The 25,438-nt window shown below is 39.7% G+C and overlaps 1 protein-coding gene across 2 annotated transcripts in view; it reads left to right on the forward strand.

Moving 5' to 3' along the window:
- The first annotated feature begins 3,231 nt into the window (after nucleotides 1-3,231).
- MED13 (mediator complex subunit 13) overlaps nucleotides 3,232-25,438 on the forward strand; it is a 122,301-nt gene continuing 100,094 nt past the window's right edge. For both annotated transcript variants that reach the window (XR_010343345.1, XM_012445468.3), the window contains exons 1-3: nucleotides 3,232-3,372; nucleotides 5,227-5,461; nucleotides 15,965-16,133. Coding sequence is in view for 1 of the 2 variants with exons in the window: in XM_012445468.3 (XP_012300891.1) it covers nucleotides 3,307-3,372; nucleotides 5,227-5,461; nucleotides 15,965-16,133 (470 nt within the window). In the remaining variant the exon portion in view is untranslated. The remainder of the gene's footprint in view (nucleotides 3,373-5,226; nucleotides 5,462-15,964; nucleotides 16,134-25,438) is intronic.

Here is a 25,438-nt window from a genome sequence, read left to right on the forward strand (position 1 = left end):
TTATTTCCATTTCTTCCTAAAAATCCCATATAACTCCTGCCCAACACATGCATAGCCTCCCTCATGATCAACATCTCCCACCAAAATGGTACATTTACCACAACTGATGAACCTACATTGACACATCAACATCACCCAAAGTCCATAAATTACTCTTTAAATCACACAAAATGTCATTTTTACAGAATATAAGTGGTTACTGATATGTTCTCTGTGGGCTGAAAATATTTATTTCTTCTCTTTCCCTCCTCCCCATGATTCCATTCCCCTCACAACTGGGATCTCCCTCTATTCCACTCTGCTTCTCCGTTCTCTTAGCCCTGTCTCTCTATCTCTCCTGCTCCCTTCTGCGATCCTCCGTCAGACTTTTTCTTCTGGGTCTTCCTCCTTTCTTCGCTTCTGTCTCCCTGTCTCCCCCTTCTTTTTGAAAAGATTGACATTCAAACAGAAAAGTCAATCAAATGTTACTTCCTACCTGGTAGGTTTTGAGTAGATTCTACCTGCCACTGGAGTCCTAAGGATGGTGCTCAAGTCAGGGGGTCCAGGCAATGGGAGGGCAACACTTTGGAGAATGGAGACCCCTTTAGATGTGAGGTTGAGGAAGGTGTTTCAGCTTGAGGAAAGCAGTGGAACAAAGATCCGAGGAGTCTCTCAGGGAAAGGGAAATGAGTAGAGGAGCCCTTACCTCATTGGATCCGGGGATTGCTGTCTCCTGGTGCTGACACTCAGTTATAAAGTTGATTTGAGCTCCTGGATTGAATGAGTCCTGGTTGCATAATTGACTTAGATATGTGGACTTTGGGTGTGAATTAGGTTTAATAAGATTTAACTGCTTCAAAGGGCTTTATAAGAATTCATTTTTTCCTTCAAATCTGATTTTAAATGCTACCTACTTTATGACACCTTCTCTGACTTTGATGCTCTTCTTCTAGTGCTCTCATTGTGGCATAGTAGATACATACCTCATTCAAGCAATTACCCCGTTGTATTTTACCTTATTCTGTAGGAAATGTTTCCTTTAGTACCTCTCTTCAGGAATCTTGAGGGACGGGCGGGTATCTTATTCCTATTTGTATCCTAGGCCTAGAGCAAGAACACACTCAATTGAGCCAGCAGGTTCTCAATAATTTTTTTAAAATTATATTAATAATTAACATTAAGTAAGCACTGTGGCAAGCACTGTATCTACATTGTTTCATTCACCAGGCACTTTGGGAGAAAAGTACTTTTATTACCCCCATTTTACCATAACTGAGAGTAAGAGAAATTAATTTGATCTAAGGTCAAATTTGATCTAAGGCTATCTAGTGAGGGGCAGAACTTTTTCTCCAGGCTTTGGGCTTCAGATCTGGGCTCTTCACCACCACAGATGAACAAATGGATGAATGAGAACTTCTTTTCATTTTCTGACTGAAGAAGTGATATAGAAGTTTACCATTTATTTTACAGATACAATTATGTATCTGTAATACTTAAAATTATCTGTAATACTTAAAGACCTAACTCACCGATGTTTCTAACTTCGGAGTCATATTTTTCTTCTTCTTTGTTTCTTGTAATCCTGCAACCCTCAGAGAAACTGTCTTGAACTCTTGTATTGAAATGTAACCCAGCCAAGCACTGGGTGTTTTATGGGAAAGAGAAGGAACCTTTTGCTTGGTTCTTACTTCTTATCACCCAGTCATTTGTAAATATACAAATATCAAGCACCTACTGTGTGCTAGGACCTTTTTATAGGCACTAGAGAGACACAAGTAAACAAAAAAAAGTAGTGAGACCTTTACATACACTAGTTCTCCTGCTCCTCACAATAACTATATGAGGTAATGATGACGACAATAATAGTTAACTCTTAACAATGCTTATCTGTGCAGGGCACTGGGCAACCTGCTTAATTTGTATTAACTTATTACAATAAGCCTGTGGGGTAAGGGGTATATTTTCACCATTTTACAGATGAGGACACAGACACAGAGCAGGAAGTGACTTGCTCAAGCGTGGAACCCAGGCAGTGTGGCTCTAATTCCCAGGCTATTAACTACAGGGCAATATTTTGTTTCTTAAGTTTCTATCTTCATATCACAACTTTAAGGTGGCTGAGTCTTGTCCCCATCCAGATCGTCTGACTCCCAAGTCCAGAGGTTTGCCCTGCACCCCAACAGCCTCGCGAAATAAATGAGAATGTCTTGGAATTTTTGCCAACACAATTTTTGCCCTCCCATTGCCTGGGAGGGGGCCGCGAGGTGCGCCCTTGGGCCGTGGGGAGAATTCTACGTAATTCTCATTGATTTGTGATATGAACCTTCCTGGACTGTAAATTTCCTCGCAAATACACAGCCAGGGCCCCGGGTCATTTTACACTGGCCGGGGCACCCAGCAGATGGCGCTGTGTTAGTAGCCACCAGCTGGCTGCCCCGTCCCCGGGGCTCACCGCCTCGGCCGAAAGCTTCCCGGCGCTCCCTCGCTCACTTCTCTCTCCCCCTCCCCACGGAGTCCGGGCCCACGTGACCTCAAGGCGGCCAATGGGCGAGCAGAGAGGGCGAGCTGGTCCCTGTGGCCGCCATTAAAGCGAAGGGAAAACCCGTGAATTCGGATTAAAGGGGGAGAAACACAGCCCGCTGGGCCCACAAAATGGGGGAGACTACGGCGTCCAGGTGGTGAGGCCGCAGGAGGGCAGACGTTAGGCCGGCTCGGCTCAGGGACGACACGAAGACAGAGCCAGAGAATGGTGTGAGCCCGCAGACGCCGCCACCACCTCCGCCGCTGAGGAGACTCTGGGCTTAAGGACATCGCCGCTGCCGGGCCGGGGGCCTGGGTTTCTCTCCTGGTTCTCGCCCTTCTCGCCCCTGTGTGGGCGCCTCCCCGCCCGGGAGAACCCTCCAGGGCTTGGGCTCTGCTGTATCGGACTCGATTTTGATTATTTATTGTGTAATTTATTATTTTCTTGCGGTAGGGGCACACATCCTATCCGTCCCCCAGAAAGGGACGAGCGTCCGTGGGCTCCGCAGTCCGGCCCGCCAGGCGAGCGCGGCACGGCCCTCCCGCCTCCGGCCCTCGGCCCCGGGCGGCTGGGTGCCGGCCGGGCGGCGGGGGCTGCTCCCGGCGGCGGCGGCGGCGGCGGCGGCAGCGGCGGCGGGGGGTGGGTGGGGAGGGCGGGCGGCCCGGCGGCCTCCTCTTCCACCGCCCCCCCAACCACTACCTCCCCCCCCCCGCCCTCCCCGGTGTCTGTGTTTCTCTCTCTGGTCGGAGGCGGCGGTAATGGCGGATGGTGGGTTGTGGCGCCGGCGGCGGCTGCTGTGAGGGACGATGAGTGCCTCCTTCGTGCCGAACGGGGCCAGCCTGGAAGATTGTCACTGTAACCTCTTCTGCCTGGTGAGTGCCGGGGCCGGCGGGCGCCGAGGGAGGGGGCCGCGAGGTGCGCCCTTGGGCCGTGGGGGAGGGGGCCGGGTCTGGTCCAGATGCCCGAGTCCCCGGGCGAGGCCCAGCCGGAGCCGGCGCCCTGCGAAGCTCCGCGGCTACCCCAGGAGACGGCGTTCGCTCTTCCACGGTGCCGGGCTCTGTTTGGGGAGTGTTGGCATTTTTTTCTCGTCTTGTTTCGGACTCTCCTCCTCACCGTAGTCTCGTCCTCCACTTGGGCTCCTGATCTGGCAGGACACTAACCTTTCCCTCTGTCTTGCTTAACTGTTGCTTTTTTCCTTATTGGCCCCGTACTGTATCCCTGCTTCACGCTTTCCATTATTGCCCCGGCTCCCCACTGCCTTTATGTCTCACCCTGCTAATTTGGTTTCCCCATGTAAACAGGACCCCAAAACTTACGCCCTAGAAACCTGTCTTCTTTTTACATTTTTTTTTTTTTTGGAATAAGTCAAGCTAAGGCAAGATTAGTTACTTCTTTGCGTAACTTCAGATCTCTTTGTAAAAACCAGTAGGTGCTATTTCATATGTTTTCTTTTTAAACTTTGAAAACAGTTTGCCATTTTTGACAATTTCTAGACATCTTGGTTTTATCAGAACATAATGTTTTTGTGAGAGTGGAGGGGCTGATGGACGAGGTGCGGTGCTGTGATTTTGCACTGTTTCTGTATTTATTGTGTTTTGCTTGCTTTTTTAGAATGTTTTGAGCAGGCTGCTGCTTGTTTGATTGAAATGGAAAGTTGGGGGAAGCTGGATGTAGGGATGACCATTGTGTAGGTTAGCTCGGGTCTGGTAACATCCAACAGTTACGACTTTCAAAAGTACAAACTGTTGCGAATAACTTGTCCTGTATAGGACAGTAGCTGAGCTTCCTCAATGACTTTAAGTTTGGGTGACTTTATTTTTTTCATTTTCTCCCTTGTGCTATGAGAAGTATTAAAAGAGTATATGATAGGTAAGTGAGTCAAGTGGGCGGAGCACAACTAGTTGGCAAGTGTAAACTGCCAGTCATGTATCAGCAGTTTCATTTTTGGCACCTTATGCTTTGCTCCTTTAAGTTAGATTAAATAATTATTGAATTCTTCTTGTCGATAATTTCTTTCCGGATGCTAAATTGAGATCTTTAATACTCTTCTGCAATATGTTTTTCTTTTCAATGTCCATTAATCACCATCTCTTCACATATCGTAAGACATGCACCAGGTTTTATATTTCTATCTTATCCAACTCAGTCTATTTTTGGTACTTTTAGGATCAGGTTCTTTGAAGATAGACTAGCACAAATCTCACAGTTCTTTGTGAGCGGCTATTTGACTTTTCCGATTGGGTGTGCGTGAAGAATTAACATGGATTTTTTTCAGGACTTGTTCAGATGTCTTTTTATTAGAGACATTACTTCTGTAAATGTGGAATAAAAACCCATGATAGGGTCTTTAATCATTGATTCTCAGTTAAAGTTTCACACCAATGAACAAATGTGACCAGTTAGGACAGAGAAAAATGTATGTTCTGTGTACATATTGAAGTGTATGTCTATATTTAACTTCATTCAGTTTCTTTTGTCTCTACTGGGGTACATATTTGCTTATTAATCAGTGACATGGTGGTGTTTGTTAATTTTTAACAGTGTTCTTTTCCCTAAAATTCTTGGTTGTTTAATTATAAAGTCTTTTTTTGTCCTAATTTGCATTCAATATCTCTAGCATATATTGAAAAATTGTAATGTCTTAATGAAATAAGAGACGTCATATTGAGTACTTTTGACTTTGAGTGAATATGCAATAATAAAACATCATGCTTTCTTTCCTTCAGGCTGACTTGACAGGAATTAAATGGAAAAGATATGTATGGCAAGGCCCAACTTCTGCCCCTATTCTGTTTCCTGTGACAGAAGAAGACCCCATTTTGAGCAGTTTTAGTCGCTGCCTTAAGGCAGATGTACTTGGTGTTTGGCGGCGAGATCAAAGACCTGGAAGAAGAGAATTGTGGATATTTTGGTGGGGTGAAGACCCCAATTTTGCTGACCTTATTCACCATGACTTAGCAGGTGAAAGCAACTTACCATTCTAATGATATAGCAACATTGTATACTTCTCCCAAAATATCATTTGTATTACAAATTCAGTTTGTTTGTTTTTGTGGGACAGTTAGGTAGGAGGCCAGATAAAAATTGAGCTTCATGTTTTATTTCACCATGTTTATTTTATTTTACTTATATTACCCATGTTGTTATAGCTGGGTTTTTAATGCTTGAATGACTTTCTCCTTCTGCCACCCCTCTTCCTTCTTAATTCCTCACAGGTAGTTAGGGCCCAAGGGAGGCATGTTATATTAATCTGAAAAAGTGGAATCAGGAAACAAAGTCCTAACAAAGTCATGTAATAGTTTTGAAGTCAAATGTAACTTTTGAGTCACTTCAGCCACTGCTGAAGTTGAGTCTTTTGCATGAATAGGCAGATAATTCTAAAAGTACTGGAAGTGTAACTATCTGTGTGTGTGTGTGTGTGTGTGTGTGTGTGTGTGTGTTTTAAGGCATAAAAGTATTTTGTTACTGTCATTTGTGTTTGATTAACATATGAAGGCATATGTTAATTTAGTTATTTTTGGAAAGTGACTCATATACTGTTCTGTCAAACATAATAAGAGACAAGTGCCAACTTGTTTAGCTTTTATAGGACGTTGGATCATAATCTAAAAGGTTACACAAACAATTTTATTGTGAGCAAATCAATGTGATTACTTCCTTATTTTCTTGACTTTTAGGACCAAATGCTACTTTAGAAAGAGAAACTATAGCTTTTCTTATAACTACTGAAGCTTTACACTGTCAAAGTCAATATTAACTGAGTCTTAGATAATAGGAATGTAGATGATTAGTTCTATGTTATACGATACCAAAGACTTCAGTAAGATAGTTTATGATTCTTGACAGATAAATTTAGGATTTCTAGATAATTTTTTTAAAGTTCTTCTTTGAAATTGAGAACTCTGGAGTTTCTCTTATTGTCCATTTAGGATTTCTAGGTAATTTTTTTTAAGTTCTTATTTGAAATTGAGTACTCTGAAGTTTCTATTATTGTCTGTTTGACCTACAGCATCTATTTTATTTTTGGATAGAATGTATTCTAGGTGTCTGTATCTTGAATTGGTACTTAGTAAGATCAACATTTATGTAGGAATGTATGTGTTACATTTGTTTTGATTATTGCTTTTTACATTCTAATGAACACACTCTCCAGTGTTATTATTTTTTAGAGTGATTGCAATTCTTTAAGAAAGCTTTCCAGCTTATGTAGTTTTTCTACTAAGATGCCTGCCGCGGAGTACTTAGTTCTGTGTGTTCAATGTAGTTCTAAATGTGTAAAATGATGTGTTTGTGTATACGTATATATGTACATACATATGATGTACGTATATATAGTGGTTTTAGTATAGACGATGCTTTCTAATCATCATGCCAAAAGCTAAGCCTGCCAGCTTCCTTTTTCTTTCATTGACTTGGATATAGTATTTGAGTTATTTTAATCATTAAGTGCTCATAAAAATCACCTTACTAGAATGTTTGGAGACTGTATAACATAGTTGAAAAACTGTAAACTATTGATAAACTATACTTGTTGATAAAACATAATTATTGAAAAAGCTGTAATGCTGACTTAGGGGCTTTGGTCTTCTTAAAGTTGACAGAGCATCTAAGCAGACTAAGTACATCTTTTTTTAAGATTCTATGAAATACACTTTGTAGGCTCAAAGATAATTTTAAGAGATATATAATGTTTGATTATTTTTTCTTTTTAAGTAGAGGTGGGGTCTTGCTATGTTGACCAGGCTGGTCTTGAACTCCTGGCCTCAAGTTGTCTTCCAATCTCAGCCTCCTAAAGTACTGGGATTACAAGTGTGAGCCACTGCACCTGGCCTAATTTTACAATACTAGAATAATATTGCAAAAGTTAAAAACCTATTAAAGTTAGATGTGAGCACTTTGATGTAAATTGTTAAAACAGTTGAGTTTTTTTCTAGGTTTCGTGTTACCAGTCAGATACGTTTTCTCTATTGAAACTAGGTTTCTTTCTTAAAGAAAAGTCTTTCTTTAAGACATTTAAGAAAAATGTCTTAAACATTTTTAACTTTGGTTTTTAGCATAATTTTCAAAAATGGTAGTTACTTGTACCTTTAAAATAGATGGTGATCATGAATGTGAATGAAAGTAATTTTAGGGCCGGGCGCGGTGGCTCACGCCTGTAATCCCAACATTTGGGAGGCCAAGGCAGGCGGATCATAAAGTCAGGAGTTCAAGACCATCCTGGCCGACATGGTGAAACCCCATCTGTACTAAAAATACAAAAATTAGTTGAGCATAGTGGCACATGCCTATAATCCCAGCTACTTGAGAGGCTGAGGCAGGAGAATTGCTTGAACTGGGACCGGAGAGGCGGAGGTTGCAGTGAGCCGAGATCGTGCTACTGCGCTCCAGCCTGGGCTACAGAGCGAGACTCAGTCTCAAAAAAAAGTAATTTTGGGAGGTTGGGTTTTAACTGCTGTCAGATTTTACTGAATGCTATTGAATAGTAAATTACTTTTTTTTTTTTTTCTTGAGACAGAGTCTTGCTCTGTTACCCAGGCTGGAGTGCAGTGGTGCGATCTTGGCTCACTGCAACTTCCACCTTTTGGAAGCGATTCTCCTGCCTCAGCCTCCCAAATAGCTGAGACTACAGGCACGTGCCATTATGCCTGGCTAATTTTTTGTATTTTTAGTAGAGATGGAGTTTCACTGTGTTAGCCAGCATGGTCTTGATCTCCTGACCTCATGATCCAGCTGCCTCAGCCTCCCAAAATACTGGGGTTACAGGCGTGAGCCACTGTGCCCGGCCAATATAACTTTTTTTTCCTTTTGAGACGGAGTCTCACTTTGTCACACAGGCTGAAGTGTAATGGTGTGATCTCGGCTCACTGTGACCTCCACCTCCCGGGTTTAAGTGATTCTCCGATCTCAGCCTCCCAAGTAGCTGGGATTATAGGTGCATGCCACCACGCTTGGTTAAGTTTTTGTATTTTTAGTAGAGATGGAGTTTCACCGTGTTTCCCCAGGCTGGTCTTGAACTTCTGAGCTCAGGCAGTCCACCTGCCTCGGCCTCCCAAAGCGCTAGGATTACAGGCATGAGCCACTGCTATCTATCGACTGTAAATAACTTTTAAAAATTATCAAAGTGGAAGTGATTGAAATAGTAAACTGAAATACAATTAGGAGTGGTATGTGATCATATTTACTGTTCCAAAGCCTGTCCTGTACTGTTTTAGTTTGCATAGTCAGTAGTATTTATATAATGTTTTAGCTTTCTTTAAAAATCTGTTATTTATTTTAGAATGTTGTTACTTAAATCAGACATACCTTGAAGAATAATAAGGTCTTTTCAGATGGAATATATTTGTCTTGCCCTTTTCTTTGCTCTGGGGACAGCGTCTGCCTCCCTCTTGGGGTAATTAGTCTGCCTCTGTCTCTCAAGCTAACCCCTTTTTCATTTCTTCCCATCTGTGGCACTCTATTTCCTTCTTTTAAGCTCCCCTGAGAAGAGAGCAGCTGGACAGTACAGGGTAGCATCAGCTGGTGGAGGCAGTCCCGAGTTCCAAGATGTGTAGCACTGAGGAAAGGGGAACCGGAAGGACCCAGGTGGTAGCTAAAAAGCTGGTTAATTTAGCTAGAGCCTGCTCTTCACAGGCAGTGTCCTTCTGTTTGGTTCAGCACCCACCACATCTTGTTACTGAAGTGTTTTTTATTATGGTGATAATATTGCCCTTGTTTTTCTTGGTAGTGGGGGAAGAGGGAAAGCATTTCTTTTTGCAAAGATTATAATTTTCAGTTTTTCTTAACTGGATAGTCAATACAAAAATACAGAATTGCCTTTGTTTAACCTCATTAGCTCCTTTGTGTCATGCAGTGTATTTTAAAAAATAAACTTTAATGAACCAATATTGATACTTTATTATTAACGAAAGTGTATACTTTATTTGAATTTCCTTTATTTTTTTGCCTAATAGCCCTTTTTTCCCTAGGATTCCGTCTAAGATACCCATATTACATTTAATTGTCGTGTTTCCTTAGGCTTTGCTAGACTGTGACAGTTTCTCAGACTTTCCTTGGATTTGATGATTTAGACAGTTGTGAAGAGTCTGCTCAGATTCCATAGTGCATTTTAAATTTCAGTCTTTCACTCTTATGTCACTTAGCACTTGTTTAGGTTACCTTCCTTTCAGGTTTAGCTGATGTGTAGAAATAGAATGTAAACTGATTTTATTGCTAATTGGCAAAAATTAGTTACAGCAAATCAAATCTGATTTAATACATACTTTAAACTCTCAGTTACTCATTTTGTAGCAGTAAGTCAATACTGTTGAGCAAAGTAATTTGCAAAGGCTGGATGATTTTTGGATCACGATTTGTGCTAACTAGTGTTAACCTAACCATAACATTCCAGAAGGATATTTGTTCAAAAATCTCTTGAATTCCAAAGCTAAACAGATTATTTTTTTGCTTTTTGCTTTATCCTCTATAGGATAATGGATAGTTGAATTGGCGTCTATATGTTTTGATACAAAGAGAATTAGGAATAAAACTCCTTTCTGATTACAGCCTTTTTTAAAAAAATTAAGTTTTGTAGCTGACTTTGTTTAGTGGTTGTGTAATAGTGGGTGATGGGTATAAAATTGGTGATGGGAAAATCTTAGCTCAATCCCTCTGGTCAAAAATCTCTATAGTGGGTAGGACTGGTACTTTTAAGTGTACTGTTAATTTGCTTCAGAACCAGATTGTTTTATTTTCATTAGTATGTTCTTGAAGGAGAGTTTTCTATGTATTTTTATTCTGTGTTCTAACCTTTTTGGAATTCGATTGCTGTCATTGCTTTTATTCTTTCCATTTAAATAAAAATAAAAGCAAAAACTGCGTCCTCTCCTGTTTGTCATCTTAAAAAAATCATAGCAAGTTAGACTATGATGAGACTCTTTGAGAAAACTGATACCTTGTGAACTAAAAAAAAAACTCAGGGCTAAAAATATTTGTTCTTTTTCCTGGCTCCTGAGGTCTATAAAGTGAATTTTAGTAACATGTCCAGATAGTGTCATTATAGCAGAATTTCATCATAATGAATTGTGCTCAAACTAAGTGGACTGTTGTTCTGAATTTAATTTTGGATGTTTTTATTGAAGGATATTAACTATAGTAGACTTTAACCTCAAACGACAGCTGTTAATAGAATTGACAAATAGATCAACAGCAGCCAGGCATAGGAATCTAGTCCTAGCCAAACTAAAACATTGTTTTGTGCCCCAGGTAGTCTAAAGAGAGTAATTCATTTCTACTGCTGTAAAATTTACTTGTGATGTGACCCAACTCTTAAAATTGGCTAGTCTTCTAGGTGACAAGTTCATTTGCTATATTTCTTCTGCATACTGTTCTTTTTGATCAAGTGTATCTTTTAAGTTTTCAGGTTAAACATACATACTAGGCTGTTTTTAAATGAGTTTTTCAAGTTTTGCCATAGATAATGATGCAGCCAACTTAAGGCTCTCAGTATATTTGTTGAATGTATGGGTTATTAATGATTATTCAGAAGAAATACTGATCTAGCGTTTAAACATTTTTTTTTTTTTCAGGAGATACATGGTATTTTCTACCATGTTAATTTTTGAGCCATTATTCAATAGCATATGTTATACTTTAATAGTTTAGCAAAATGACATAGAAGAAGATTCCTTTTTACCAGCTCTTCCCTATGGAGATATTTAAAGCTGTCAGTTTTGAGAAAAATGTTGAGTGCAGGGTATATCTGCTTTTTTTCCTTATTGGTAGAGAATTATTTTGATGACCTATCACATACTTTGGCACCACTGTAATCTGTATCTTCAGGAAAAAAATATGGTAGTCAGATTTAGCATTTGTGCTTTTATGTTTTCTTCCAATAAATACTCCATAAAAATTTCAAGAAACACTGATGATTAAGAACTGTAATGCTTATAGTAACAGAAAATTACTAAGAATGCAGAGTTGAAACTTGTTGTTTTCTCTGGACCTACAGCTACAAGAGGAGGAAATTTTTTTTTTTTTTTTTTTTTGAAGAGATGGAGTCTCACTTTGTCACTCAGCCTGCAGTGCTTAATCATATTCACTGTAGCCTCCAAATGCTGGACTCAAGCAATTCTCCCACCTCAGCTTCCCCAGCAGCTGGGACTACAGGCATGTGCCACTGTGCCCCACTAACTAAGAAAAAAGGTTTGTTATTTATTTTTCTTTTTTTTGAGACGGAGTTTCGCTCTTGTTACCCAGGCTGGAGTGCAATGGCGCGATCTCAGCTCACCGCAACCTCCGCCTCCTGGGTTCAGGCAATTCTCCTGCCTCAGCCTCCTGAGTAGCTGGGATTACAGGCACGCGCCACCATGCCCAGCTAATTTTTTGTATTTTTAGTAGAGACGGAGTTTCACCATGTTGACCAGGATGGTCTTGATCTCTTGACCTCGTGATCCACCCATCTCGGCCTCCCAAAGTGCTGGGATTACAGGTGTAAGCCACCGCACCCGGCCCGAAGAAAGGTTTTTTATAATTCAAGCAAGTATAATCCAGGAGTTCAAGACTAACCTATGTTGCCAGGTTAGTCTTGAACTCCTGGCCTCAAGTGATCCTTCTGTCTTAGCTTCCCAAGTAGCTGGGATTACAGGCATGAGTCACTCACTGCACCTGGCTAGAGGAGGAAAGTATTTAAATAGATTAAGCAGACTTTTTCAATTAGGCTGTCGTTAAGTTCAAAAGAGGTAGGTAAAGATTTTGCTGAGTGTTCTCTTCTCCCACACCTCCCTATTATAATGCTAGTGTTGAGATTCAAGAACTTGTTTTAATTAGTGTAAGTAGTACATATCACTATGTGTTGGGTGGGTTGGTTGTATCATTTCACTTTTCATATCTGAATACAACATACAGAAAGTACTTTTATTATGGTTATTCCATTGTCAGAATATTAGAAGCTTGGCTTAGTAGGCTTCTTGATTCTAAATGATTCCCAACAAAACCAAAAACCTTCAGACCTTTTATTGAGTGTTATTAAGACTTATTCTCATATTTCTCAGCAACGAAATATGAAATTATATTACCTTAGAGTAATGGTTGCTTAGTTGCTTGCCATATAGATGAAGATGTACTTCAGATGTTGGAGTTATAAAACCACAACAGGTGGTGTCTACTTGTTTGTTTTCTGTGTTAAATGAGACACTAAATGTCTCACATTTGATGTCTCATTTAGTGTTAATGAGAATTGTGGGCATTTGGGGACATAAGATGCCCACCCCCTCTGAAAGTATTAGAATAATGAGGGAGAAATGCTTGAAGATTAATGCTGATTACTTTTCTAAACCATATTCAGTATTCTTTTTTTGTTGTTGTTGTTGTTGAGATGCAGTCTTGCTCTGTCACCAAGCTGGAGTGCAGTGGCGTTATCTTGGTTTACTGCAACCTCCGCCTCCTGGTTCAAGCGATTCTCCTACCTCAGCCTCCCAGGTAGCTGGGACTACAGGTGCATGCCACGACACCTGACTAATTTTTGTATTTTTAGTAGAGATAGAGTTTCACCATGTTGGCCAGGCTGGTCTTGAACTCCTGACCTCAGATGATCCTCTTGCCTTGGCCTCCCAAAGTGCTCGGATTACAGGCATGAGCCACTGCACATGGCCTCACATTCAGTATTCTTAAATCATTTAATAGATTTTTAAAAATACTATAACTTTTTAGAATTTCTGTGAAAATTTATAAATTAATGTGTTAGCTTTTACTATTGCAAATTTTTTTCCTTTTTTTTTCTTTTTCTTTTCTTTTTTTTTTTTTTTGAGGCAGAGTCTTGCTGTGTTGCTCAACGATCTCAGCACACTGCAACTTCCGCCTCTCAGGCTTAAGTGATTCTCCTCCCTCAGCCTCCTGAGTAGCTGGGACTACGGGCATGCACCACCACTTCCAGCTAATTTTTATATTTTTAGTAGAGACTAGGGTTTATCATGTTGGCCAGGCTGGTCTCAAACTCCTGGCCTCCAGTGATCCACTTGTCTCAGCCTCCTAATGTGCTGGGATTACAGGTGTGAGCCACCACATCTGGCCAAGATTTATTTACTGTTTTAGGAAGAAGGCAAAGTCATTCTCTAGTTTTAAATGAATAATTTACTTGAAATTTATAGCAACTGTACAACTTTGATACTTATAAATGGTAACCCTGTCTTCAAATGGTTTATTTGAAGTTTATAGCAACTCTACAACTTTGATACTTATAAATGGTAACTGTCTTGGGGCTTTGATGCTTTAAAACTTACAAGTAGTTAGGAAAAAGATTTTGGTAATGGCTTCGTATGTAGAGCAAATGTTATAACCATCGGAAGGTAGGGATTTTTGAAATAAAAGGTAATAAAAATAAAAGATACTAAATTGATTATAAAGAGGTGAAGAATTGGGAGATATTCCTAACATAATTCTATTGGAATTAAGGACATGTATATTCTAGTAGTCATAAGTCTCATAATTTGAGGTGGAAGTCTTAATGTAGCTACTTAAGTTTGAAATTGTAGGACCTCATTAAATTGAAAGCAGATAAATTGAGAAAGATTATTTTCTCTTTTTTTGTCATCAACTCACAAATATGCTTGCGATCTAGAACTTTTAATTAAGGGAAGTCACTTTGTACCACTTCTCTCTTCTCCTAGCCTAAGACTTTAATAAAGTGAAACCCATAAATGTTTTGGTTTTAAATGGAAGTAGATAAGGGTGTCTCTGATATAATTGAATGTGAAGTTTTCCTATTTAATATTTAAGATTAATATTAATGACTTAAAAAGTTATTCCTGTTCTGAAATATTGTCATTTTCTAAAGCTTATTCCACTTTTTTTTTCCATAAGGTTACCTTTTTTTTTTTTTTTTTTTTTTTTTTGAGACTGAGTCTCGCTTTGTCCCAGGCTGGAGTACAGTGGCACAATCTTGGCTCACTATAACCTCTGCCTCCCAGGTTCAAGTGATTCTCCCACCTCAGCCTCCCGAGTAGCTGGGATTACAGGGCTGCACTATCACTTCTGGCTAGTTTCTGTATTTGTAGTGGAAATGAGGTTTCACCATGGTGGCGAGACTGGTCTCGAACTCCTGACCTCAGGTGATCTGCCTGCCTCAGCCTCCCAAAGTACTGGGATTACAGGCGTGAGCCATCATAAAGCTTATTTAAAAGCTTATTAAAAAAAAAAATAGTTGCTTTGAAAGACTTGACTATCATTTAGGAGAAAACATAAAATCAACATTAGCCTTTGTAGTGGCACAGAATTTCTAGTACAGTTAAAGTCCACTGTCATTATGCTTTTTAGTTAATGCTTATTTTACCCATTTGTTGTATAAGTTGCACGGATAAACCATGTATGACTCTTAATACACGTCTCTGCTTTTATTCAAAAGCCCATATTGTGTCTGTTATTTTTTCTATGGGCATAGTATATGCATTTTTGGTGTCAAATTGAGAAAGGTTTGTCTTCTGTTTTTACTTAAAAATTGAACATGGATGGCTCATATTTATAAAGTGTTTATGAAGGGTATATAGGCTCTAGAAGGATAGTTAATTATATTTGGACTAAGCAATTTAAAATCTTGTAATGAAAGTTAAAATGCTGAAGTGGTATCATTATATGTAGCAGGATTTATTGGACACTTTGTGACCAATATGAAATGGATAGAATCCAAAAAATTTTTTCTGACTTATACCCGGATTTATCTCAAAATGACTGTGTTAATGGTTTTTTGGTAAATTAACTTGGAGTGATTAATAGGTTTGCTGGCAAAATTGAAACTATATAGTTAGTGAAGATAGTTATAATTTTATATGACAGAAGTGCCATTTACAATTTAAGTCTTTAAATTTTTAAATTTCTCCCCCAGGTTAAGGATCCTATACTGAATAATAATCATGGGAATCATTTGGTTGAAATGAGACCTAAGGTGGCTGATAGTGCACTGCTTGTTAGGCTCTGTGCCAACAGCTTCCTTTTTATTCATCTCTTAGTTTTATAGTAGAGTCTTGGATTAGAATACTTATGGACATGAAAAGTTCTGTTTAATTATTAACTGGCTAATTTTTTTGGCAAGTGAATGACTGGGGGAATTAGGACAAAGTAACAAGTGAGCCAGCTTAAAAATTGGCATAATAAGTATAGAATGTGTTTAATATTTTCCAGGTTATACAAACAAGTATCCTTTTCATTAATACAGAAACCAATTCAGTATGTTCATGATGTCATTACCTTTTTATAAGGTGGAAAAATACTTTTCAGGTAATTTAATAGAATATATGGCACGTAGACCTTTTATTCCTTGTGGAGTAACTTTGAAACTTGATAATGTCTAGAGATATATCGAAGTGATTATAGCTTAATATTCTGGGGTGAGCTAGTGTTGATGAATCTAGAGTTTAAACTGTAACCTTTCTTGCTGGGCTCTAAATAGATATAGTGCCACTATTTTACTTATTGTTTCCTTCATTTATCTTTTAGAAGAAGAAGATGGAGTGTGGGAGAATGGACTTTCCTATGAATGCCGTACTCTGCTTTTCAAAGCAGTTCACAATCTATTGGAACGGTGTTTAATGAACAGGAATTTTGTACGTATTGGCAAGTGGTTTGTAAAGCCTTATGAAAAAGATGAAAAACCTATAAATAAAAGGTAAGCTATCTTAAATTCTGATATATATTTCTTTAGATTTGTTTTTGTGTCTTTACAGAGAATGTGGGATAAAACAAGCTAAAATCATACAGACATATTCAGGAGGTTATCTTTGACAAAGTACTAGATATATTCAGGTTTTTTTTTTTTTTTTAACCACTTTACCTTTCCCTTTACACACTTTAAGAATTTTCTTACAGTAGGAATAGGCTGTATTTTAATACAGTGGCCTAAATTTTAATTTGGGATGATAGACAAAATTTGGGATGAAAGCAGAGACTTAGGCATGGAAGTATCTTTTTTTTTTTCTTTTAGTACTTGTGGAAATAAATGCACAGCACTCTGATGTTAAAGTTAAGTAATATTAATACCTGTTAAAGATAGTGATCTGTGATTAGGTTTTGGATTAAGTTAACCCTTCTCATTCCCAATTTCTCAATTCCTTTTAATTAAAGTAATTTACACTTGTGTTTTCCATATAAGACCATTTACTCTTGGAGAGTTTATAATTTTCTTGAGCGATGAATTATGCAAATTTATGACACTAATTATTAGAGTAGTTGCAGATAGAGGCAGAAAACTTTTGATAGATACCTCCTTTTCCCAGGCAAGTGAAAGCTTCAGGTTACTATACCTCTCTCTGATTTAGATAGTCTGTCCAAAGATTAAGTTCCCAGCAGTCATTGAGTTAGTGAGGCTTCGAGAGATATGAACCAGTGGGAAGTAGGATGGGATGTGGGGAAGAGACAATTAAAAGGAACTTACTAATTTCCTGAAAAATGTGAGAGGATATGAAGTGAACATTTGGTTGAGATTGTAATCATTTTGAGGTACCATCTTTCATGTTATATATGTGCATCTTTTTTCATGTGCACCTGGAGTTTTTAGTTTTAGTAGACTAGATGAGTAGATAAGCCTGGATAAATAAAGATGCTTTCATTTTTTTTCTCTTTGAAAATTTACATAAACCTTTATTTTAACAAGATATTTGTACAAGTTCAGAATGCATTCAGCTGCAGATGACAGAAAAACATTAACTACTTGGCTTATGTAGGGATTGATTTTTCTCAGTAGCAAGGAGTATGGAGGTAGATAGTTTACTGCTGGTATATCCGTTCAATAATGTCATCAAGGATTCAGGGTTCCTCAGAGTTTTCTGCTGTGCCATCTTTACATCCTCATGGTCCTCCTGGGTGTCGCACCTCGAGATCTCACAGTGGATTCCAGGCAGGAAGAGAAAGGAAGGGAGGAAATAAGAAGGTGTGGTACCAGAGTCATAAAGTAAATTATTTTCTGGAAACTTTAGCTGACATATTTTTGGCCATAGTAAGAGAAACAAATGTCTTATTTGGAAACAGCTGCTCTGAACAAAATGAAGTTTATGTTAGTAAGAAGAAAGGGGGAATAGATATTAGATAGATATCAAAGACGGAAGAAGTGGAAATGGATACTGGGTAGGCAGTTAGCAATATCTGCCATATACATTCATTCATTCATTTGGGACAGAATCTCACTCTGTTGCCCAGGTTGGAGTGCAGTGGTGCAGTTGCAGCTTACTGCAACCTCCACCTCCCGGGTTCAAGCAGTTCTTCTGACAGCCTCCCGAATACCTAGGATTACAAGCGGGTGCCACCACACCTGGCTAATTTTGTGTAATTTTAGTAGAGGCAGGGTTTCACTATGTTGCCCAGGCTGGTCTTGAACTTCTGAGCTCAGGTAGTCTGCCTGCCTCGGCCTCCTAGAGTGCTGGGATTACAGGCATGGGACACCTCTCCTGGCCAGCCGTATACATTGATATGGTTTTAAGAAGTCAAACAGATTACCAAGATTTAAAATGAAAAGCTGCGATCCTGAGTCCCAGTTAATAGATTTGCTCCTCAGAAGCAATCCCTTTTAATTACTGTTTCTTTTAAGTTACCTGTTTAAAACTTTTGAAGGAAATAACATGCTTATTCTTGAATTATCAGTTAGGATTAATGTAGTGGACTTTTTTTTTGGTCACAACAGCCTGTCATTGGAATTCTACTGACTTTCTGTTGAGAGGTTAGCTGTCTTACTTCCCCCCACTCAACACTTAGACATTGGCAGTCTTGCACACACTCTTCTTTTCCCTCTCCCTTCTTTCCCTTTTCTTTTTTCTTTCTTTCTTTCTTTTTTTTTTTTTGACAGAATCTTACTCTCTTGCCCAGGTTGGAGTGCAATGGTGTGATCTCAGCTCACTGCAACCTCTGCCCCCCGAGTTCAAGTGATTCTCCTGCCTCAGCCTCCGCAGTAGCTGAGATTACAGGCGCCTACCATCACGCCCAGCTAATTTTTGTATTTTTAGTAGAGATAGGGTTTCACCATGTTTGCCAGGCTGGTCTCGAACTCCTGAGTTCAAGTGATCCACTCGCCTCAGCCTCCCAAAGTGCTGGGATTACAGGTGTGAGCCACCGTGCCCAGCTCCCTTTCTCATTCCTTATCTTGCCAATATAGTTCTAAGTTTTGGTAAAAACAATATTGTTTATACTCTTATAATTATATAAATATCATTTGTAACTGAGCCATATTATATTGAAACACATTTCATTTCTTATACATCTTTTTGTTTTCCCAGGTGTTAATGATTATCTTTGTTTCACTTAATTATCTGTATTAGGAGTTGGTGAACTCCTGCCTATACTCTACCACCTGTTGTTGTAAATAAAGTTTTCTTGTAACACAGCCATGCTCATTCATTGATGGATTGTTTTCTGGCTGCTTCCACATTAGAGAAGAGTTAAATAGTTATGATAAAGACAGTTGACCTGCAAAGCCAAAAATACTTAGCGTGAAATTTTTACTATCTGACTTTTTGTAGTTTGCTGACTCCTAATCTGTGTACCAGTTGGTAATTCATCCCTAGACTATCTACTAGAAGTATAAATTGCTCCTCCCTACCTTCAGGGACTTTGTATAATCTTATTAGTTTCCTTTTTGTCCCCTCGCTTGTTAATATCCCTGTTGTTATTCTTCACTCTTCTTTTCCTATTTGGATTAGTAGTTCTGTAGTCCTGTTTCACAGCAGTCATCTTGGGAATTCCCTTTGCTTTTCCCTCCGTGTTAGATCCTCTTTTCCTAAATCTCATTTCTATTTTTTTGGTCTTATTTACTGTTACGGTGGTGCCCAACCTGAGAGTAGTTTCCTGAGAATGTAAGGATAGTAATACTTTTGAGATCCTGAATGTTGGAATTCTGAGTCAAACTACAGAATCACAGGCCCTTAAGTTTCTTTCTTTTTTACTCCTATAGTTGATAGTTTTGACTGGGTGTAGAATCTTTGATTAGCAACCCTCTTAGACTTCTGGGCACTAAAATGCTAACTGGAAGTTCTGTGTATGTGAGTAGCTTATGATCTTGCAGGCTTTGCTTGAGTGAATGGTCTGGGGACTTCACCATTTTTATATATTGGGTGCCTGTCACCCAACTGTCACTATTTGTATGCCCCTGTCACCTACTTCAGTTGGTTTTCCCAGAGGAGACTTTCAGTGCTCTGACTAGTGGGTGTAAGTTTGGCTGCCAGTGTTAGTGAACCTGTTGGACAAAGGAGGTTTGGGGGTGGGGCTCACTTATGTAGTAGTTAGATTTTCACTTGATCTTTTAAATACATCACCTCAGCTGTATCTGAATATCTCTAGTTTTGAGTCCCTCTGTTTCAATCATTTCAGAGTGGACCTCTAAGTTTTTCACCAAGCTGGAGGAAAGTGGAGAATCTGTAATATATTTGAATTTTCTTTTTTTTTGAGTCTCACTCTGTCACCCAGGCTGGAGTATAGTGGTGCGATCTTGGCTCACTGTACCCTCCACCTCCTGGGTTCAGGCAATTCTCATACCTCAGCCTCCCAAGTAGCTGGGACCACAGACACATGTTACCACGCCTGGCTAATTTTTGTATTTTTAGGGAGACGGGGTTTCGCCATGTTGGCTAGGCTGGTCTTGAGCTCCTGGCCTCAAGTGATCTGCCCACCTCAGCCTCCCAAAGTGCTGGGATTACAGGTGTGAGCCACTGCGCCCAGCCCCTTCTCCTTTCATGTACACCTATACATCCACCTTCAGGGATATATACACACCCACACACACACACCCCAGTACCTTCAAACAGACACACACACACTCACATTCTCTCTCACACACACACACACACACACGACCTCCCCACTCCACCAGTACCTTCAGCTTCTGAGCCTTTCTGGGATTCTGTGGTTTGACTCAGTTTGTATCTTGGCTTCTCCTTTGCCTTATCTAAGTCAGTTAGAATTTTTGCCTTTGCTCACTAGCTTCTCAATTTTATGGCTGTCTCTTGTCTTTTGCTGCCATTTACACCATTCTCTTTGTCTTCCTCCTGCCCTTTACTGTCTTTATGGAGACAGTTTCATGGGGGTGGAGATAAATGAATGTGTTCAATAAGCCATGCAAGATACGGAAGTATTTTTCTTTTTCTTTTCTTTTTCTTTTTCTTTCTTTTTTTTTTTTTTTTTTTGAGGCAGAGTCTTGCTGTCATCTAGGCTGGAGTGCAGTGGTGTGATCTCGGCTCACTATAACCTCTGCCTCCTGGGTTCAAGGAATTCTCTTGCCTCAGCCTCCTGAGTTTCTGGGACTACAGGTGCCTGCCACCACACCCAGCTAATTTTTGTTTTTTGTTTTTTTTTAATAGAGACAGGGTTTCACCATGTTGGCCAGGCTGGTCTTGAACTCCTAACCTTGTTGCCTGCCTTAGGCGTGAGCCACCATGCCCAGCCTGGAAGTATTTTTCTTTATGAAAATTCTTTTTTGGGGGAGATAGGGTCTGCCTCTGTCACCTAGGCTGGAGTGCAGTGGCACAGTGACGGCTCACTCCTGTATAGCTGAGACTACAGGTATGTGCCACCACAACTGGTTAATTTTTAACTTTTTGTAGAGACAGATTCTTACTTAATTGCCCAGCCTGGTCTCTAACTCCTGAGCTCAAGTGACCCTCCTGGCTCAGCCTCCCAAAGTGCTAGGATTACAGGTGTGAACCACTGCACCTGGCGTTTTTTTTAATGAAAAAATCTCAATAGCCTATTAATAATTGAAAATATGTGCTCATGCCTATAATCCACCACTATAGGACCAAGGTGAGAGGATCACTTGAGACCAGGAGATTGAGAGCAGCCTGGGAAACATAGCTAGACCCTAGTCTCCCTTTTTTTTTTAATGATCCTATTTTATTTATTGATTTATTTTTACTTTACTCTGGCATACATGCATAGAAAACGTGCAGGTTTGTTAATAGGTATACATGTGCCATGATGGCTTGCTGCATGTATCAGCCCATCATCTGGGTTTTAAGCCCCGTATGCATTAGATATTTGTCCTGATGCTCTCCCTCCCCTTGCTCCCTACTCCCTTTCAGGCCCCAGTCTGTGATGTTCCCCTCCCTGTGTCCATGTGTTCTCATTGTTCAACTCCCACTTACGAGTGAAAACGTGTGGTGTTTGGTTTTCTGTTCCTGTGTTAGTTTTCTGAGGATGACGGTTTCCAGCTTCATCCATACCCCTGCAAAGGACATGAACTCATTCTTCTTTTTGAGATGGAGTCTTGTTCTGTTGCCCAGGCTGGAGTGCAGTGGTGTGATCTCAGCTCACTGCAACCTCCACCTCCTGGTTCGATTCTCCTGCCTCAGCCTCCTGAGTAGCTGGGATTACAGGTGCCTGCCACCACACCCAGCTACTTTTTGTATTTTTAGTAGAGACGGGGCTTCACCATGTTAGCCAGGCTGGTCTCAAACTCCTGACCTCATGATTCACCTGTCTCAGCCTTCCGAAGTGCTGGGATTACAGGTGTGAGCCACTGCACCCAGCCCAACTCATTGTTTTTGTGGCTGCAGACCCCTGTCTCTTTTTTGGGGGCAAAAAAAAAGCCAGACACAGTGGCACACACCTGTAGTCCCAGCTACTCTGAAGACTGAGGTGGGAGGATCACTTGAGCCCAGAAGATTGAGGCTGCAGTGAGCTAGGATCGTGCCCAGCCTGGGCAACAGAGCAAGACCCTGTCTCAAAAAAAAAAAAAAGAAAGAAAGAAAATTGAAAATATAAGTTTTTTTTTTTTGAGATAGGTCTCTCAGTTTGTCACGCAGGCTGAAGTACAGTGACCCAACCATGACTCATTGCAGCTTCAGCCTCCCAGGCTCAAGTAATCCTCACACCTCAGCCTCCCAAGTAGCTGGACTACAGGTGCATGCTACCAAGGCTGGCTAATTTTTGTATATTTTGTAGAGACAAGATATCATCATGCTGCCTCGGCTGGTCTTGAACTCCTGAGCTCAAGCTGTCCTCCTTCGGCCTTGCAAAGTGCTAGGATTACAAGCATGAGCCAGTGCATCTGGCTGAAAATACAACTTTTAATTGGAGATTTTCATGAATCCAACAGATTCTGCTTGTTATTTAACCATGTAATTGAGCACTAGTGTTTTTGCATGGGCTGACCCATTTAGGAGGGGAACTAAATTAAGATAGTATTTTATTAGTGAAGTGTTACCAGGAATAGTATATGCTCTTTTGAGTTACTCTTGAAGCATAGTTGTGGTACAAAACTGACTTTATTCTGGAAAAATAAATGCTGCTCCTCAAATCTCTTTTTTACAGGAACCTTCTTAGCATTTTTTCTTCCTTTGGAAAAGCAAGTGGGAGAAAAATCAAGCAGCTAAGTCTCTTTTAGTTATGATTAGGGACTTCTTTTCTGTTGAATTCAGTGGAATGATACAGGGAAGGTAGATAAAGATTGATTTTAAATTAGTGCATTTCTAGACCATTCTGAAAAAGTATCATATAGACTGGTTTTGTTTACTGATCAATTCACTTTTGGCATTAAGTATTCTGAAAGAAGAACAAGAGTTGTCAAGGAAGAAAATTTATGCTGTGAAACTGATTTGACCTGAACAAAGGAGAAAATAATATTCCTTACCTTTTTATCTTTTAGTCTCCTTTAAATTTTTTAAATAAAAATTCTCATTTTCTGATAATCTGGACCTGCATGTAGTTGTCTGTTTAACAGTCTTTAGGGACTGAAAGAGAGGAAATGAAATCAAATTCTAGGGACACAGCAAGGTTACCTGTGAAGAACCCCACAAGTATAAGAATAACTACAGGAACAAACCAGTCTTCAGATAATTGGTTAAAAGAATGATGACCAGTGTTTTGTTGAATAGTTTAGGTGTTTTCCTACATTGCCGGGGACTGGATCGTGTGACAGTTTACTAGTGAGACCACATGTAAATGGGTGGTAATAATTGCCATCAACTTAACGTAGGTTTTAGGTCTCTTCTATAAAATGTACTCTGAAGTTGTGATGTTTGAGAGTGCATTTGAATAAGATTATCTTGAATAAGAACTTTCTTCCTTTTTTTTTTTGAGAAGGAATCTTGCTCTGTCACCCAGGCTGGAGTGCAGTGGCATAGTCTAGGCTCACTGCAACCTCCATCTCCTGGGTTCAAGCAATTTTCCTGCCTCAGCCTCCAGAGTTGCTGGGATTACAGGCACCCGCCACCATACCCAGCTAGTTTTTATATTTTTAGTAGAGACCATGTTGGCCAGGCTGGTCTTGAACTCCTGACCTCCTGATCCTGCCCGCCTCAGCCTCCCAAAGTGCTGGGATTACAGGTGTGAGCCACCATGCCCTCTTCCCTTTTTAAAAAAAAAAAAATTGGGATGGGGTCTTGCTCTGTGCCCAGGCTGGATTGCAGTAGCACAATCATAACGCATTGCAGTCTCAAACTTCTGGGCTTTATTAGTTCTCCCACCACAGCCTCCAGAGTAGCTGGGACTATAGGCGCACACCACCCACGCCTGGCCAAGAACATTTGGTTAAGCTTTTTGTAATGTTGAATCTGTTACAGCCATTTAGCTGAGTAGGCAGTAAAGTTTGTGTATTTAGCAAAAGTTTTAAATGCTTCTAGGAGGGTATACAGAATAGAAAGATACTAGTAAAGAATTCTTTTTTTAGTTAGCTAGTTTAGTATCTTACAGTATGTGTTGACATAGGAGGTTTTGTTAAGTGGCAGATGAGATTGTATAGTAGGGAAATATGTTAATAAGGAGCATGTTTGATTTTAATATATACTTTAATTTTACCCCATTCCCTCAACTATATATAATTGACTTCTATGGAAAAAATATGTTAAATATTTTTTGATATATTTATGTAAAGTAGATATCTTTAACTCCAATTTTAAAAGGCAATACAGACTACTACATGTTATATACATGTGCTTGTATGTCTATTACATATATGTGTATACATATAGACATATAAACATAGGATATAATAAATCCTTGCTGGATGTAACATAAAGGAAATAGGATTAAATGTTTGGTTTAATGTGTTCGAAACCTTTTGTATCAGGTTGATGAGAACCCTGGAATTAATTAATAGTAAAGAACCTTGTCCACAGACAGTGATAAATATTTGGTCTTGTGGGATAAAGCAGTAAAAGTTCACAGGAAGGAAAGGATGGCTATTGTAAATGGCTATTGTGTTATTGGGCCATGTAGATCTAGAACATTTTCCTCATTGCAAAAAGTTACTGTTTTGGGTAGTGTTGCACAAAATCTTTATATTTACACAAGAATCTTTATAATTAAAACAGTACTTTTGGTGTTTCAATAAAGAAATTCATCAAGTTTTTTTTTTTTTCTTCCCTGAGATAGGGTTTCACTCTTGTTGCCCAGATTGGAGTGCAATGGCATGATCTTGGCTCACCACAACCTCCACCTCCTGGGTTCAAGTGATTCTCCTGCTTCAGCCTCCCGAGTAACTGGGATTACAGGCATGCACCACCACGCCTGGCCAATTTTGTATTTATAATAGAGACAGGGTTTCTCAGTGTTGGTCGGGCTGGTCTCAAACTCCTGACCTCAGGTGATCCGCCCACCTCGGCCTCCCAAAGTTCTGAGATTACAGGTGTGAGCCACTGTGCCTGGCCCAAGTTTTTTTTAAGGAAGTAAATGAAAGAATATGCTTTAAATTTCACCCACAAATCTGTGTTTATTTTCTGCCATATGTATGGCTTTTACTTTATCTCATGAGCTCCAAAACTGATTAAAAATAAGCACCATGAGATGTAAATCTCCACTGGAAATATGTTGTTAACCATTAGTAGCATTAGGATGTACTTTGGTTGGGTTTCTCGCTATCATTGAAAAGCCTAATTTCTAGAGAAGGTAGGAGCTATTGCTATTAGGTTTTATGGACTCATTTCCTCTCTTCCTGTCATCTAATGTAGTACTGTCCAGGAAATATAATGTGAGCCACATACGTAATTTAAAATT

The sequence above is a fragment of the Aotus nancymaae genome, unplaced genomic scaffold, assembly GCF_030222135.1.
Source record: "Aotus nancymaae isolate 86718 unplaced genomic scaffold, 86718_ANA_hifiasm-v0.15.2.pri h1tg000018l, whole genome shotgun sequence".
Lineage (NCBI taxonomy): Eukaryota > Metazoa > Chordata > Mammalia > Primates > Aotidae > Aotus > Aotus nancymaae.